Source organism: Engystomops pustulosus, chromosome 10 (assembly GCF_040894005.1).
Source record: "Engystomops pustulosus chromosome 10, aEngPut4.maternal, whole genome shotgun sequence".
NCBI lineage: Eukaryota > Metazoa > Chordata > Amphibia > Anura > Leptodactylidae > Engystomops > Engystomops pustulosus.
In genome coordinates this window covers 89,221,830-89,239,964 of record NC_092420.1, presented here as the reverse complement: position 1 = coordinate 89,239,964, position 18,135 = coordinate 89,221,830, and the positions used below count along the sequence as shown (strand labels likewise).

The 18,135-nt window shown below is 49.6% G+C and overlaps 1 protein-coding gene across 1 annotated transcript; it reads left to right on the top strand.

The window, feature by feature from the left end:
• Window positions 1-13,762: 13,762 nt before the first annotated feature.
• LURAP1 (leucine rich adaptor protein 1) lies at window positions 13,763-16,395 on the top strand. Its single transcript, XM_072127674.1, has 2 exons — window positions 13,763-14,026; window positions 15,625-16,395. The coding sequence occupies exons 1-2, from the start codon at window positions 13,871-13,873 to the stop codon at window positions 16,120-16,122; spliced, it is 654 nt and encodes a 217-aa protein (XP_071983775.1). The 5' UTR covers window positions 13,763-13,870; the 3' UTR covers window positions 16,123-16,395.
• The last annotated feature ends 1,740 nt before the right edge of the window (window positions 16,396-18,135 follow it).

The following is an 18,135-nucleotide window of genomic DNA, read 5'->3' as shown; positions in this document are numbered from 1 at the left end:
GGAGGACAGAGGAGTCTGTAGGAGGAGGAGGAGGACAGAGGAGTCTGTAGAAGGAGGAGGAGGCCAGAGGAGTCTGTAGGAGGAGGAGGAGGACAGAGGAGTCTGTAGAAGGAGGAGGAGGACAGAGGAGTCTGTAGGAGGAGGAGGAGGACAGAGGAGTCTGTAGGAGGAGGAGGAGGACAGAGGAGTCTGTAGGAGGAGGAGGAGGACAGAGGAGTCTGTAGGAGGAGGAGGAGGACAGAGGAGTCTGTAGGAGGAGGAGGAGGACAGAGGAGTCTGTAGGAGGAGGAGGAGGACAGAGGAGTCTGTAGGAGGAGGAGGAGGACAGAGGAGTCTGTAGGAGGAGGAGGAGGACAGAGGAGTCTGTAGGAGGAGGAGGACAGAGGAGTCTGTAGGAGGAGGAGGACAGAGGAGTCTGTAGGAGGAGGAGGACAGAGGAGTCTGTAGGAGGAGGACAGAGGAGTCTGGAGGAGGAGGACAGAGGAGTCTGGAGCAGGAGGACAGAGGAGTCTGGAGGAGGAGGACAGAGGAGTCTGGAGGAGGAGTCTGTAGGAGGAGGAGGAGGACAGAGGAGTCTGTAGGAGGAGGACAGAGGAGTCTGTAGGAGGAGGACAGAGGAGTCTGTAGGAGGAGGAGGAGGACAGAGGAGTCTGTAGGAGGAGGACAGAGGAGTCTGTAGGAGGAGGACAGAGGAGTCTGTAGGAGGAGGACAGAGGAGTCTGTAGGAGGAGGACAGAGGAGTCTGGAGCAGGAGGACAGAGGAGTCTGTAGGAGGAGGACAGAGGAGTCTGTAGGAGGAGGACAGAGGAGTCTGTAGGAGGAGGACAGAGGAGTCTGTAGGAGGAGGACAGAGGAGTCTGTAGGAGGAGGACAGAGGAGTCTGTAGGAGGAGGAGGAGGACAGAGGAGTCTGTAGGAGGAGGACGAGGACAGAGGAGTCTGTAGGAGGAGGAGGAGGACAGAGGAGTCTGTAGGAGGAGGAGGAGGACAGAGGAGTCTGTAGGAGGAGGAGGAGGACAGAGGAGTCTGTAGGAGGAGGAGGACAGAGGAGTCTGTAGGAGGACAGAGGATTCTGTAGGAGGAGGAGGACGAGGGCAGAGGAGTCTGTAGGAGGAGGGCAGAGGAGTCTGTAGGAGGAGGGCAGAGGAGTCTGTAGGAGGAGGGCAGAGGAGTCTGTAGGAGGAGGGCAGAGGAGTCTGTAGGAGGAGGACAGAGGAGTGTGGAGGAGGAGGAGGACAGAGGAGTGTGGAGGAGGAGGAGGACAGAGGAGTGTGGAGGAGGAGGACAGAGGAGTGTGGAGGAGGAGGACAGAGGAGTGTGGAGGAGGAGGACAGAGGAGTCAGGAGGAGGAGGACAGAGGAGTCAGGAGGAGGAGGACAGAGGAGTCAGGAGGAGGAGGACAGAGGAGTCAGGAGGAGGAGGAGGAGGACAGAGGAGTGTGGAGGAGACCAGAGGAGTGTGGAGGAGGAGGAGGACAGAGGAGTCTGTAGGAGGACAGAGGATTCTGTAGGAGTCTGTAGGAGGAGGGCAGAGGAGTCTGTAGGAGGAGGGCAGAGGAGTCTGTAGGAGGAGGGCAGAGGAGTCTGTAGGAGGAGGGCAGAGGAGTCTGTAGGAGGAGGAGGACAGAGGAGTGTGGAGGAGGAGGAGGACAGAGGAGTGTGGAGGAGGAGGACAGAGGAGTGTGGAGGAGGAGGACAGAGGAGTGTGGAGGAGGAGGACAGAGGAGTGTGGAGGAGGAGGACAGAGGAGTCAGGAGGAGGAGGACAGAGGAGTCAGGAGGAGGAGGACAGAGGAGCTGGAGGAGGACAGAGGAGTCTGGAGGAGGAGGAGGAGGACAGAGGAGTGTGGAGGAGACCAGAGGAGTGTGGAGGAGGAGGAGGACAGAGGAGTCTGTAGGAGGACAGAGGATTCTGTAGGAGGAGGAGGACGAGGGCAGAGGAGTCTGTAGGAGGAGGGCAGAGGAGTCTGTAGGAGGAGGGCAGAGGAGTCTGGAGGAGGAGGACAGAGGAGTCTGGAGGAGGACAGAGGAGACCAGAGGAGTGTGGAGGAGGAGGAGGACAGAGGAGTCTGGAGGAGGAGGAGGAGGACAGAGGAGTCTGTAGGAGGAGGAGGACAGAGGAGTCTGTAGGAGGAGGAGAACAGAGGAGTCTGTAGGAGGAGGAAGACAGAGGAGTCTGTAGGAGGAGGAAGACAGAGGAGTCTGTAGGAGGAGGAGGACAGAGGAGCCTGTAGGAGGAGGACAGAGGAGCCTGTAGGAGGAGCACAGAGGAGCCTGTAGGAGGAGCACAGAGGAGCCTGTAGGAGGAGGACAGAGGAGTCTGTAGGAGGAGGAGGAGGACAGAGGAGTCTGGAGGAGGAGGACAGAGGAGTCTGTAGGAGGACAGAGGATTCTGTAGGAGGAGGAGGACGAGGTCAGAGGAGTCTGTAGGAGGAGGGCAGAGGAGTGTGGAGGAGGAGGAGGACAGAGGAGTGTGGAGGAGGAGGAGGACAGAGGAGTGTGGAGGAGGAGGAGGACAGAGGAGTGTGGAGGAGGAGGAGGACAGAGGAGTGTGGAGGAGGAGGAGGACAGAGGAGTGTGGAGGAGGAGGAGGACAGAGGAGTGTGGAGGAGGAGGAGGACAGAGGAGTGTGGAGGAGGAGGAGGACAGAGGAGTGTGGAGGAGGAGGAGGACAGAGGAGTGTGGAGGAGGAGGAGGACAGAGGAGTGTGGAGGAGGAGGAGGACAGAGGAGTGTGGAGGAGGAGGAGGACAGAGGAGTGTGGAGGAGGAGGAGGACAGAGGAGTGTGGAGGAGGAGGACAGAGGAGTGTGGAGGAGGAGGACAGAGGAGTGTGGAGGAGGAGGACAGAGGAGTGTGGAGGAGGAGGACAGAGGAGTGTGGAGGAGGAGGACAGAGGAGTGTGGAGGAGGAGGACAGAGGAGTGTGGAGGAGGAGGACAGAGGAGTCTGGAGGAGGAGGACAGAGGAGTCTGGAGGAGGAGGACAGAGGAGTCTGGAGGAGGACAGAGGAGTCTGGAGGAGGAGGAGGAGGACAGAGGAGTGTGGAGGAGACCAGAGGAGTGTGGAGGAGGAGGAGGACAGAGGAGTGTGGAGGAGTCTGGAGGAGGAGGAGGAGGACAGAGGAGTCTGGAGGAGGAGGAGGACAGAGGAGTGTGGAGGAGACCAGATGAGTGTGGAGGAGACCAGAGGAGTGTGGAGGAGGACAGAGGAGTGTGGAGGAGGACAGAGGAGTGTGGAGGAGGACAGAGGAGTGTGGAGGAGTCTGGAGGAGGAGGACAGAGGAGTCTGTAGGAGGAGGAGGACAGAGGAGTCTGTAGGAGGAGGAGGACAGAGGAGTCTGTAGGAGGAGGAGGACAGAGGAGTCTGTAGGTGGAGGAGGACAGAGGAGTGTGGAGGAGGAGGAGGACAGAGGAGTGTGGAGGAGGAGGAGGACAGAGGAGTGTGGAGGAGGAGGAGGACAGAGGAGTGTGGAGGAGGACAGAGGAGTGTGGAGGAGGACAGAGGAGTCTGGAGGAGGAGGAAGACAGAGGAGTCTGGAGGAGGAGGAAGACAGAGGAGTCTGGAGGAGGAGGAGGACAGAGGAGTCTGGATTGATCAGAAAAACTGTAGATGAGACTGAACCATTATTAATAAGAAAGACTGTATAAGAAATCAGATAATTATAGGCGACCCAAATACAATAAAAAAGGAGCCATGACAAGACAATATAGAAACAAATATAGGTAATGAAACTAATGGCAACAAAGTATCCAAATGCTATATAAAAAAGAAGCCAATGTGGAGAGATGCAACACAATAAAACTACCTTCCCATCTAATTCAAGTGGAGAAGTATTTATAATAAAACCAAAGTGAATTGTCACTCGAGATTCACAGTCTATTCAATAGCGTCAATGTGTAGGGAGGAGCAACCAGTCCCTACACTGTAGACTGAACCAACACCTTTTCAAGATAAACCACAGCAACATAAAACAGGGGTTATCAAGACATACAGGAATAAAGCACAAAGGAGAATGTGATAGTAATATTATTCCAATAGATCAAGTACCTGAGAGTCACTCTCATCGATTCGAGACATTGAAAAGACGTGAAATCTAATGGATTTTTAAAATGAAACCAGAAGGGTTAAATTAAGTCTCAGACTATCTTAGTCTAATATCAGCCCTATATATATATATATATACACTCACCGGCCACTTTATCAGGTACACCTGTCCAACTGCTCGTTAACACTTAATTTCTAATCAGCCAATCACATGGCGGCAACTCAGTGCATTCAGGCATGTAGACATGGTCAAGACAATCTCCTGCAGTTCAAACCGAGCATCAGTATGGGGAAGAAAGGTGATTTGTGGCCTTTGAACGTGGCATGGTTGTTGGTGCCAGAAGGGCTGGTCTGGGTATTTCAGAAACTGCTGATCTACTGGGATTTTCACGCACAACCATCTCTAGGGTTTACAGAGAATGGTCCGAAAAAGAAAAAACATCCAGTGAGCGGCAGTTCTGTGGGCGGAAATGCCTTGTTGATGTCAGAGGAGAATGGGCAGACTGGTTCGAGCTGATAGAAAGGCAACAGTGACTCAAATCGCCACCCGTTACATCCAAGGTAGGCAGAAGAGCATCTCTGAACGCACAGTACGTCCAACTTTGAGGCAGATGGGCTACAGCAGCAGAAGACCACACCGGGTGCCTCTCCTTTCAGCTAAGAACAGGAAACTGAGGCTACAATTTGCACAAGCTCATCGAAATTGGACAGTAGAAGATTGGAAAAACGTTGCCTGGTCTGATGAGTCTCGATTTCTGCTGCGACATTCGGATGGTAGGGTCAGAATTTGGCGTCAACAACATGAAAGCATGGATCCATCCTGCCTTGTATCAACGGTTCAGGCTGGTGGTGGTGGTGTCATGGATCCATCCTGCCTTGTATCAGCGGTTCAGGCTGGTGTTGGTGGTGTCATGGTGTGGGGAATATTTTCTTGGCACTCTTTGGTACAACGCCACAGCCTACCTGAGTATTGTTGCTGACCATGTCCATCCCTTTATGAGCACAATGTACCCTGTAACATCTGATGGCTACTTTCAGCAGGATAATGCGCCATGTCATAAAGCTGGAATCATCTCAGACTGGTTTCTTGAACATGACAATGAGGTCACTGGACTCAAATGGCCTCCACAGTCACCAGATCTCAATCCAATAGAGCATCTTTGGGATGTGGTGGAACAGGAGATTCGCATCATGGATGTGCAGCCGACAAATCTGCGGCAACTGTGTGATGCCATCATGTCAATATGGACCAAAATCTCTGAGGAGCTTCCAGCACCTTGTTGTATCTATGCCACGAAGAATTGAGGCAGTTCTGAAGGCAAAAGGGGATCCAACCCGTTACTAGCATGGTGTACCTAATAAAGTGGCCGGTGAGTGTATATATATATATATATATATATATATATATATATACATATACATATATAATAATTCTTTATTTATATAGCGCACACAGATTACGCAGCGCTGCACAGAGCTTGTCATATCAGTCCCTGTCCCCAATGGGGCTCACAATCTAATCAACCTACCAGTATGTTTTGGAGTGTGGGAGGAAACCGGAGGACCCGGAGGAAACCCACACAAACACGGAGATAACATAAAAACTCTTTGCAAATGTACACGAGTCTATATATAAAAAAATAAGCATAATTAGTTATTCCAATTTTTACCTTCCGTAGTTGTAGTTTAACCCATCTGTTACCATACTTGTAGTTTTCAGTGCTATGTATCAGTTGGAGGGAGATGAGAAATATGCAGAGTTTTCCAGGATGGGAGAAGGAAAACCACGCCTCTTAACTACCTTAGCTTTGACATCAAGCATGACCTTCATGAAGCCTAATGACATGATACAAGGTTAAAACCAAACCAGTATATCTATTCCATAAGGAACAGACTTCCAACTGTAGACAGTGCTGCTTCAACCTGTTTGGGGCTCTTCAGTACAGTGTAGGGAACTGGTGAGAGGCTTGTGACTAGGGTAAGTTTTCCTTACGGAGGCTGAAAATTAAGGCCGCTGTGTAGACGTGTGAAGTTTTATAGCCAGGTTGATTCTGGGAAAATATGTAAATTTTCCTGGATCAGATAAAGAAAACCACGCCTCTTTTAGCTGCCTTATAAGGCAGTTCCCTTGACATCAAGCATGACCTTCAGGCTGACTGTAGACAGCACCGATTTGACCTGGAATGAGATGAGCATTTTTAATATTACCCCTTCCGGGTTAATACTGACCTTTCGTCCTGTTTGTACGCAGCAACTGAAGAAGAATCCGTTCCGGATTTGAAATGTGTATCGCCAATTCGTTTTATACTTTGTTTTTATGTTTAACCTGTGGTTTTATAACGATAATAAAATAGATCTTTTCACAAAAACGTTGGATCCTGCACCAAGAATTTCTTTGTGGAATGGAGAAAGTCGTCCCAAGGCGTCCTCACCGCTTCATCTCTGATACAGTTAGGGAAACTGACGCCATACTGCTCCTTCATGTCTTGACAGCTGCTAAGTGCCTCATTGCCTTACATGGGAAGCGCTCGCTACCGCCTTCTCCTATAGATCTCTATTACCACATAAGAGATGTGAGGACAATGGAACACTTTGGGGGTTTTCCCACGAACAATAGTTAGGCCCTATACACTAACTTGCTGATCAGTGGGGGTCTCGGTGCTGAGACCCCCACAGATCATGAAAACAAGGGTTCCGATGGGACCCCTCGTCACTCCATCAGACTAATGGAGCAGGTGGCCGCGCATGACCATTCTGCTCCATTCATCTCTATGAGCTCTGTGCTCACCGATGTCCATCAGCTCCATAGAGATTAATGGAGCAAAACGGTCATGCGCTCCCGTCTGCTCCATTAGTCTGACGGAGCAACGAAGGGTCTGACTGAAGTACATCGGACCCCTCATTTTTGTGAACTGTGGGGGTCTCACCACTGAGACCCCACTGATCAACAAGTCCTGTGGATAGGGCCTCACAATTGTTAGTGGGAAAACCCCTTTAACCCCTTCACGCTCCGTGGCGGATATATCCGCCACGGAGCGCAGTGACTTAGCGCTCAGTGGCGGATATATCCGCCACGGCGCTTATGCCGGCTCGGCTCTGGATCAGAGCCGAACCGGCATCGGGAAACACGGGGTGCCGGCTGTAACTAATAGCCGGCACCCCAGTGTAACACCCGCAATCGGAGTTGTCTCCGATCGCGGGTGCTTAACCCGTTAAATGCCGCGGTCAGCGCGACCGCGGCATCTAACATGCATCTGGGGGGTCTTTCCCCCACGATCGGCCCCCCCGAACCGTTTTCGGGGGGCGCCGATCGTTGCTATAGTAACTCTGGGGTCCGATCTGGACCCCAGAGTTACCTGCAAGAATTGCCGGTAAGATGGCGTCTGTGACGTCATCTTACTGGCACAGTGCCAGCCTATGCAAGTGTATAGGCTGACACTGATAATACTCTGCAATACATGAGTATTGCAGAATATTATCATGAAGAAGCAATCAGATGATTGCTTCTTCATGTCCCATGGTATAAAAGTGAAAAAGTTAAAAAAAAAAAAGTTATTCAATAAAAAAATAAAGTCATAAATCACTAAAAATGCCCCAAACCCCCAAAACATATAAAGAGACATATAACTCAAAAAAAGTCTAAATCATAACACAAACCCCACATATATAGTATCACCGCGTCCGTAACAACCGTAGAATAAAAGTAAATTATTATTGAACCCCCACGATAAACGCCGTAAAAAAAAACTGTTATAAACCCTCCAAAAATTATGATTTTTACCTTTTCAATCCCACAAAAAATGCTATAAAATGCGATCAAAAAACCATATGTACTCAGACATGATACTGGTGCAAAGTACAACATGTCCCGCAAAAAACAAGCCATCAACCAGCTCCGTAGCCAAAAATGTAACAATGGTATGCCACTTGGAAGACGGCAATACATAAATGATAGATTTTTCCCCACATTAGGGTTTTGTTTGACAAATTTAGTAAAACGTAAGAAAATATATTCATGTCTGGTATCCCCGTAATCGTATCGACCCATAGAATAAAGATAACATGATTATTAGGCTATACGGTGAACACCAAAAAAAAAAAAAGTAAAAAATCCAGTACAGAATTGATGCTTTTCTACTCCTGCCCTCAAAAAAAGTTCCTAAATTTTCAACAATAGGTGGTACTAACCCCAAAATGGTAACAATGGAAAAAGCATCTCGTCCCGCAAAAAAAATGCCGTCACATGGCCCCAATAACGAAAAAGCGAAAATTTTATAGCCTTCAAAAGGGGCCAATGAGGAAACTAAAATCCTGGCAGCTGCAGCGCCCTCCTTCCCTTCTGCGCCTCGCTGTGTCCCCATAAAACAAGTAACGGCCACATGTGGGGGGTCTTTGTACTCAGGAGAAATTGCAGAACAAATTGTATGGTGGGTTTTCTCTTTTTATATTTTGGAAATGTGTAAATTTTAGGGCTAAATGAACGTATAAGGGAACAATATGACCATTCTAAATTTCACCTCCATTTTGATTCAATTACTATGAAGATCTCAAGGGGTTAACAATCTTCATAAAAGCTGTTTCTGATAGCTTGAGGGGTGCAGATTTGAAAATGGGTAGATTATATAGGGGGTTTTGATGCTAAATATGTAAAATTTCATTCAAAACTGTATTTATCTCCAAAATAGTCAATTCTGAAAATCCGGAAAAGCGATATTCTATTTGTAAGCCGCGTGACATCAAAATAAATTATCCAGACATTTCAGAAATTATGAAAATGTAAAGTAGACAAATGGGAAATGTTATTCAGCAACTTATTTAGGTGGTAAATCTATCTGCCTGAAAACGCAATGATTTAGAATTTCGAAAATGGCAAATTTTTCAAAAAATGTATCATATTTTCTTTTTTTTTGTAAATAAACGCAAAACTTATCAGCCAAAATTTACCACTAAAATGAAGTACAACATGTGGGGAAAAAAACAATCTCAGAATCGCTTTGATAAGTAACAGTGTTCAAAAGTTATAACCATATAAAGCGAAGCAAGTCAGAATCCAAAAAATCGGGCTGAGCCTTAAGCTACAAAATGGCTGCGTCCTTAAGGGGTTAACAGCATCAATAAAAAATTAAATGGACATGTTTGATTTTATATGGGGAGGGTGGAATTCATACTGTGCTGGGCTTTCCTCCAGTTAGATACGGCTTTGGCCTTTCTCTCTCAACAATATTCTGGTGAACTACCCGCTCCTCACTCCATGCCTCTCTTATGTAGTCTATAAGTGGTGCCACCATGATGAAGGATTGTAAGTCCCCTCTGGCAGAATCTGGTCTTCTCTTAGATTCTTAAAGGGGTTATCCGAGTTTAGGCATATTTTAGGGCAGTGCTGGGGTGGGCTATTTAAAAATAATAAACGTATACTTACCTCGTCCAGTGCTGCTGATGTCGCGCGCCGTTGTCCTTCTGATCTGTGCGCCGGTTTGATTACAAGGGTGCAAGCTCCCATCCGACACCATCTCTCAGCGTTTACAATGCTGGGAGATAGGGACGGATAAGAGGAGCCGGCCACATCAACGGCCGGGAACCTCCCTGTGCGCGGCTTCTGTGCCCCCGTAAACAATCAGGGGCACGGATGAGATGGACCGCGGCGCGGGACATCAGCAGTGCCGGAGGAGGTAAGTACATGTTAATTATTTTTAAATAGCCTGCTCCAGCTCGGCCCTAATTTATTAGTTAACTCGGATAACCCCTTTAAGCCCTTGTTTTTAAGAAAAATAGGTTTTAAAAATGATTTAAATGAGTCTGAGTGGCTCCAGGCTCCATTGACATATATTGTGCCTGGAGCCCCTCAGAATCATTTGCATAAGGTTTTTTAACCTTATCTTAAGGTAGAGAAAATTCTGGCAGATGCGTGGATTTTATTGAAGTCGCAGCATCGTTTCGGTGATACCCCCTTTGTCAAGCAATTTTACAAGTGAACCCATCTGGGTTTAAATAGCAAATACATGATATGAATTTTACATAAAAATGGGCGTATACAAACGTGATCAATAAACCAAATAAAACATAATTGTTGTATAACACCAATTCCAAGAGATCCATAGCCAATTTATGCTCATGAACCAGATATTCAGAACCTTCATTTTTTATCAAAAATTTTTATTGTGTATTCAGACCCTTCTAATTTTCTCCTAACAGCTGCACAAACAGGGGCACAAAAGCTGCAGTGCATTCAGCTTCCAGACGGCCAAGGTGGCCGGACATGCCCAACCATCCCTATTCCCTGCCCTGTATCATGCAGCACGGGTGGGCTTCCACCATGACCCACCATGACCCCCAGGTTATTACTCATCTCTCTCCACCATGACACCCAGGTTATCCTTTATGTCCCTTTACCATGACCCCCAAGATATTCCTCATCTCCCTCCACCATGACCTCAAGGTTATTCTTCATCTCCCTCCACCATGACCTGCAGGATATTCCTCATCTCCCTCTACCATGATCCCCAGGTTATTACTCAACTCCTTCCCATGACCCCCAGCTCATTTTTCATTACCCTCCTCTATGACTCCCAGGTTTTTCATCATCGCCCTCCACCATGATTCCAGGACATTCCTCATCTCCCTCCACCATGACCACCAGGTTATTCTTCATGCTGCTCCACCATAATCCCCAAGTTATTCCTCCTCTCCCTCCACCAGGACCCCCAGGTTATTCCTCAACTCAACTCTATGACCCCTAGCTAGTTCTTCATAACCCTCCACTATGACCCCCAGGTTATTCCTCAACTCCTTCCACCATGACCCCTAGCTCATTTTTCATTACCCTCCACTATGACCCCCAGGTTTTTCCTCATCTCCCTCATGGCCTTAGAGTCGGCTGCTTTCTTCTCCACCTTCAACCTTACCATTGGCTACTGGCAGTTGGCTATGCCACCTGAAGATAGGGTGAAGATGGCCTTCACCATCCCACCCAAGTTGAACAACATGCGATTTGGCTTGTGCAATGCCCGGGGTACTTTTCAGCAGTTAATAGAAAATGTTTGGGACACAGGAACTTTGAAACTGTCCTACTATACCTGGATGACATCATCATCTACTCCAAAACACATGAGGACTACCTACAATATCTGGCTGGAATTCTCCAAATCCTGACCCAGCATGGGCTGAAGGTAAAACCATCTAAGTGCCATCTGCTACAGCCAAGTATAAAATACCTGTGGACATGTGGTGAGTGCCGATGGAATAGAGCCATATGCTGAAAAGATTGCAGCTGTCCACGGCAGACCTGCTCCATCTACAATCCGGGATGTCAAAAGCTTCTTCGGATTTGCCAGTGGCTACCGCCCCCTGGTTTATCCCGAAGTCCTATGGGGACTTCCTAAGGACAGCCAACAGTCCTGAATATCCATCAACTAGACAGAAGAGCAAGTAGCTGCATTCCAGGTGCTGAAGCAAAGGTTCACAGAGCCTGGTGTTAGGGTGTCCAGACTACAATCTGCCTTTCATACTCTACACCAATACCAGCAAACAGGGCCTAGGGGCTGTTCTATCCCAGCTCCAAAACGGAACTGAGAGGGTCATAGACTACGCCAGCTGTTCCATCAAAATTATAGCTTGTTCAAGTTGGAGGACCTGGTGTTAAACTGGGCAGTGACCGAAAAGTTTAAGGACTCCCTGGCTTCTTCCTTCTTTACTGTCCTTATTGACAATAACCCTTTGGCGCACTTGAGTGGTGCGTGGCTCAGGGCACTTGAGCAGCGGTGGGCCTCCAACTGCCCAAGTTCAACTTCCGTCCTGTGCCATTGCTTGAGGAGAGTGACATAACCAACGAGCTCCACAGCAACCCATCGTGAGCCAGCACCCCCTGGAGATTGTGACTAGAGATGAGCGAGCACTAAAATGCTCGGGTGCTCGTTACTCGAGCCGAACATTTCCCAATGCTCGAGTGCTTGTTTCGAGTAACGAGCCCCATTGAAATCAATGGGAGACCCGAGCATTTTTCAGTAAAATTAAATAAAAAAAATATTTTTTTACTGTTCTTCACTTCTTTTTTTTTAATTAAATGCTCGTTATCGAGCAGGGCAAATACTCGTCCGAGCAACGAGCCGGTCCGAGTATGCTAATACTCGACCGAGCATCAAGCTTGGACGAGTATACTCGCTCATCACTAATTGTGACCCTACGTCACGTGAAGGTGGTTCGGCATCATAGACCATTGCACCAAGTTTATGGTACCTGTGCCAGTTAACCCCTTAACCCCATTTTTCACTCCCCCACCTTCAAAAATCTATAACTTTTTTATTTTTCCATGTACAGAGCTGTGTGATGGCTTATTTTCTGCGTAACAAATTGCACTTCGTAGTGATGGTATTTAATATTCCATGTCGTGTACTGGGAAGCGGGAAAAAAATTCCAAATGCAGTGAAAATGGGGAAAAAACGCATTTGGGCCAGTTTCTTGTGGGCTTGGATTTTACGACTTTCTCTGTGCGCCCCAAATGACAGGTCTACTTTATTCTTTGGGTCTCAGCGATCACGGGGATACCAAACTTGTATAGGTTTTATAATGTTTTCATACATTTACAAAAATTAGAACCTCCTGTACAAAAATATTTTTTTTTATTTTGCCATCTTCTGGCACCAATCAATAACATTTAGAGCTGTGCGTGGTGTCATTTTTTTTCTGCGACTTTTGATGGCGTTTTCATTGTTATCATTTTTAGGACTGTGCGACCTTTTGATCACTTTTTATAGATTTTTTTATCTTTTTCAAAATGGCAAAAACTTTGGGCGCTATTTTCCATTACGGGGTTAAACGCAGTGAAAAAACGTTATTATATTTTGATAGATCAGGCATTTTCGGACACGGCGATACCTAACATATTTAGGATTTTTACTGTTTATTAATATTTATTTATATTATGGAGGAGGAGTCCAGGAGAACATGAAGGGTCCTTGAGGAGGGGTCCTGGAGGCAGTGACATGGAGGGTTCTGGAGGAGGATCGCTGAAGACATTAACATGGAAGGTCCTGGAGGGGGAGTCCCAGAGACATTAAGTTGGGGGATCCTCGAGGAGAAGTCTTGGAGGCAGTGATATGTAGAGTCGTGGAGGAAAAGTCCTGGAGGCATTCACATGGAGGGTCCTGGAGGACGAGTCTTGGAGTGGGAGTCCTGGAGGCAGTGACATGGAGGGTCCTAGAGGAGTCCTGAAGGAGGAGACTTGGAGGTATTAACATGGAGTGCTGGAGGAGGAGTTTTAAAAGGAGTGATATGAAGTATCCTGGAGGAGGAGTCTTAGAGTGTGAACCCTGGAGGCAGTGACATGGAGAGTCCTGGAGGAGGAGTCTTGGAGTGTGCATCCTGGAGGCATTGACATGGAGGTTACTGGAGGCCGAGTCCTGGAGGAGGAGTCTAGGAGTGGGAGTCCTGGAGCCAGTGACATGGAGAGTTCTGGAGGAGGGGTCTAGGAGTGGGAGTCCTGGAGGCAGTGACATGGAGGGCCCTGGAGGAGGAGTCTAGGAGTGGGAGTCCTGGAGGCAGTGACATAGAGGGTCCTGGAGGAGGAGTCTAGGAGTGGGAGTCCTGGATGCAGTGATATGGAGGGCACTGGAGGTGGAGTCCTGGAGGAGGGGTCGGGGCTGCTCTTCCTCTTCTACCTTACTGGATGATTTAGTATCGCGCAAGTGACATAGCGTGACGTCACTACCTCCCCCCGCTATCTTCCTGCTAGTGGCCTATTCCGTTCCCCTATCCCTGCGGCGCAGTGGTTTGCTCCGGAGGCTCGGGCTCCCCCTGGCGGCCGCTGCCGCACATCACACACCGGAGCGGAGAGATGGAGGCCCCGGAGCTGCGGGATGTGGAGCGGAAGGTGGGAAGGAAAACCCCGGAGAGTCTCCTGCGCTGGATGCGGGAAGAACCGACACTGAGGAGCGACGGCACCGGGACCCGAGGACTGGACCGCAAGATGGAGGCGCTGAGACTGGAGCTGGTGAGAGGCCAAAGCACCGGGGGATTATATACAGCCTCCCCCCCCCGCACTGGTGTATTATATACAGCTCCCCCCCGTACTGGTGTATTATATACAGCTCCCCCCCCCCGCACTGGTGTTTTATATACAGCACCCACCCCCTTACAGGTGTATTATATACAGCCCCCCCTCCCTTTACAGGTGTATTATATACAGCTCCCCCCCTTTACAGATGTATTATATACAGCCCCCCCCTTTACAGGTGTATTATATACAGCTCCCCCCCCTTACAGGTGTATTATATACAGCCCCCCCCTACTGGTGTATTATATACAGCCCCCCCCCCCTTACAGGTGTATTATATACAGCCCCCCCTACTGGTGTATTATATACAGCTCCCCCCCTACAGGTGTATTATATACAGCTCCCCCCCTACAGGTGTATTATATACAGCCCCCCCTACTGGTGTATTATATACAGCTCCCCCCCTACAGGTGTATTATATACAGCCCCCCCCCTTACTGGTGTATTATATACAGCCCCCCCCCCCTTTACTGGTGTATTATATACAGCTCCCCCCCTTTACAGATGTATTATATACAGCCCCCCCCTTTACAGGTGTATTATATACAGCTCCCCCCCCCTTACAGGTGTATTATATACAGCCCCCCCCTACTGGTGTATTATATACAGCCCCCCCCCCCTTACAGGTGTATTATATACAGCCCCCCCTACTGGTGTATTATATACAGCTCCCCCCCTACAGGTGTATTATATACAGCTCCCCCCCTACAGGTGTATTATATACAGCCCCCCCTACTGGTGTATTATATACAGCTCCCCCCCTACAGGTGTATTATATACAGCCCCCCCCCTTACTGGTGTATTATATACAGCCCCCCCCCCCCCCTTTACTGGTGTATTATATACAGCTCCCCCCCTTTACAGATGTATTATATACAGCCCCCCCCTTTACAGGTGTATTATATACAGCTCCCCCCCCCTTACAGGTGTATTATATACAGCCCCCCCCCTACTGGTGTATTATATACAGCCCCCCCCCCCTTACAGGTGTATTATATACAGCCCCCCCTACTGGTGTATTATATACAGCTCCCCCCCTACAGGTGTATTATATACAGCCCCCCCCCCCCCCTTACTGGTGTATTATATACAGCCCCCCCCCCTTTACTGGTGTATTATATACAGTTCCCCCTCTACTGGTGTATTATATACAGCCCCCCCTTTACAGGTGTATTACATGGCCCCCTATTGGTGTATTATGTACATCCCCCCTGGTATATTATATACCTCCCCCTCCTTACTGGTGTATTATATACAGCCCCCCCTTCCTTATTGGTGTATTATTTACAGCCTCCCCAATGGTGTATTATGCATTTTCTACAGTTACTTCCCCCTACTGATGTATTATATACAACCACTCCCCTATTGGTGTATTATATACAGCCCCCTCTTCCCCGCTGGTGTAGTATACACAGCCGCCCCTCCCCTGCCACACTGTCCCCACCCCTTAGCAATAGCTCCTCCCCCACATTGGATACTGTCTCCGCCCCTGAGGTTCCCTCCTGTCATGTGACCCTCTATGTCTTGTCCCCCAGGTTTGCCTACGAGCCATCGATGTCCAGATTTTGCAGCAGCTGCTCCTGGTCAATGAGGGGATTGAAGCAGTGAAATGGATCCTGGAGGAGAAGGGGGCGCTAACGAGCCGCTGCAGCAGCCTGACCAGCAGCCTGGCGGGCAGCCATGAGACATCGCGGCGTGGAAGCTGGAGCAGCCTGCAGGACCCAGCGGACCGGCTGGACAGCATATCCATCGGCAGCTACCTGGACACGCTGGCGGATGACCTGGACGAGTACAGCCTGAGCGCCAGCGAGCCCATCGTGTCCTCCACCCCGCAGCGCCCCCCGCTGGCAAGCACTGATGATTACATGAACCCCCTCACCCGGCAGCCCAATGGCCCCCTAAAAGACCTAGAACCAGAGGAGAAACCTAAACTCAGGCTGGGACAGAACGGGAGGGCATCCAGCAAAGTACAACTGGAGTACGACGCCCACTGGCGCTGGGTGCAGTCCCAGGATGACGTGACCTTCCTATAAGACATGGCAGTAGGAAGGCGGCCGGACAGTTCTTATGGTACAGGGAAGGGGGAGGCTGTGAAATAGACGGGTCAGGTTCTAGAACTTGTTATAATGGCCTGTGCAGGGGCTCCGACAAGATGGAGGACGGGAGGAGACGCCAGGAAGATAAAATATGCGTTGTGGAAGACATTGCTGAACAATGACTGTGATTGGTTGTTGAAGTCAAACTGTACTAAAGATACGACAACCAGAAACTTCCCCGGTACAATAAATGTTATTTCATGCATCGCTCATCAGTCTGATTGTCCACACAGAGGGGTCAGAGCGCCCATGCTGACCCCTGACCACTGCTGGCTATGATAGAAAGATGTCAGGACACACAGGACATGGCGGCTCGCTGTGTATGAGGGGTGTAGTCACAGAGGGGTCAGAGCACCCATGCTGACCCCTGACCACTGCTGGCTATGATAGAAAGGTGTCAGGACACACAGGACATGGCAGCTCGCTGTGTATGGGGGGGTGTAGTCACAGAGGGGTCAGAGCGCCCATGCTGACCCCTGACCACTGCTGGCTATGATAGAAAGGTGTCAGGACACACAGGACATGGCAGCTCGCTGTGTATGGGGGGTGTAGTCACAGAGAGGTCAGAGCGTCCATGCTGACCCCTGACGGCTATGATAGAAAGGTGTCAGGACACACAGGACATGGCAGCTCGCTGTGTATGAGGGGTGTAGTCACAGAGGGGTCAGAGCACCCATGCTGACCCCTGACGGCTATGATAGAAAGGTGTCAGGACACACAGGATATGGCAGCTCGCTGTGTATGGGGGGTGTAGTCACAGAGGGGTCAGAGCGCCCATGCTGACCCCTGACCACTGCTGGCTATGATAGAAAGGTGTCAGGACACACAGGACATGGCATCTCGCTGTGTATGGGGGGTGTAGTCACAGAGAGGTCAGAGCACCCATGCTGACCCCTGACCACTGCTGGCTATGATAGAGAGGTGTCAGGACACACAAGACATGTTAACTTTGATGTGCAGAGGCGGTATAGACACGCCCATGATGACCGCTAACCACTGCTGGCTATGTTAGAAAGGTGTCATGTGTTTTGCACACTGTAGGCGGCTTACATACATCTTGCAGTGAGGAGAGGCTTCCATTGGCAAACGCTACCATAAAGCCCGGACTGCTGGCGGCTGCAGTGATAGGCGACTCCCATCTGCATCTCTGGAGCTCGGCCACAGGGATCTTCTTCTTTACCTCTCTCACAAAGGTTCTCCTCCCACGATTGCTTAGTTTGGCTGGACGGCCAGGTCAAGGAAGAGTTTTGGTCGTCCCAAACTTCTTCCATGTAAGGATTATGGATGCCACTGTGCTCACAGGAACCTTGAGTGCTGCAGAAATTCTTTTGTAACCTTGGTCAGATCTGACATGCACTGTGAAGTCCTATACAGACAGTTGTGACCTTTCCTAATCAAGTTTAATTAAACACAGCTGGACTCCAATGACGGAGTAGAACCATCTCATGAAGGATCAGAAGGAAATTGTCAGTGTGTGAGTTACATATGAGGGTCACAGCAAAGGGGCTGAATACTTATGACCATGTGATATCTCAGTTCTTCTTGTTTGATTAAGTATCCCACCAGCAAACATAGACCACCACTCCCCATTTCCCACCATCAAACACTCGGTGCCACCTCCCTGCTCCAAAACAGAGGCAAACACAGATCCCCTCTGCACCGCACCCTCCGGCAAACATTAGTTGCCACCCCTTAACCCACCGGAAAGTACTGCTTTCCACCCAGCAAGGAGCACTCGAGGGGGCTGGTCTCTGCCTGTGGATATGGGGGTTCTGTCTGGTCTGAGGAGCATGCGAGGGGGCTGGAGCCCACAACGCCAGGGGGCTGGAGCCCACAACGCCAGGGGGCTGGAGCCCACAACGCCAGGGGGCTGGAGCCCACAACGCCAGGGGGCTGGAGCCCACAACGCCAGGGGGCTGGAGCCCACAACGCCAGGGGGCTGGAGCCCAC

Excerpts from the sequence above, each read along its gene's own strand:
- LURAP1 (XM_072127674.1), top strand. The coding sequence starts at position 13,871 with ATGGAGGCCCCGGAGCTGCGGGATGTGGAGCGGAAGGTGGGAAGGAAA. Across the intron at positions 14,027-15,624 it reads AGGCGCTGAGACTGGAGCTG|GTTTGCCTACGAGCCATCGA; the intron begins GTGAGAGGCCAA and ends CTTGTCCCCCAG.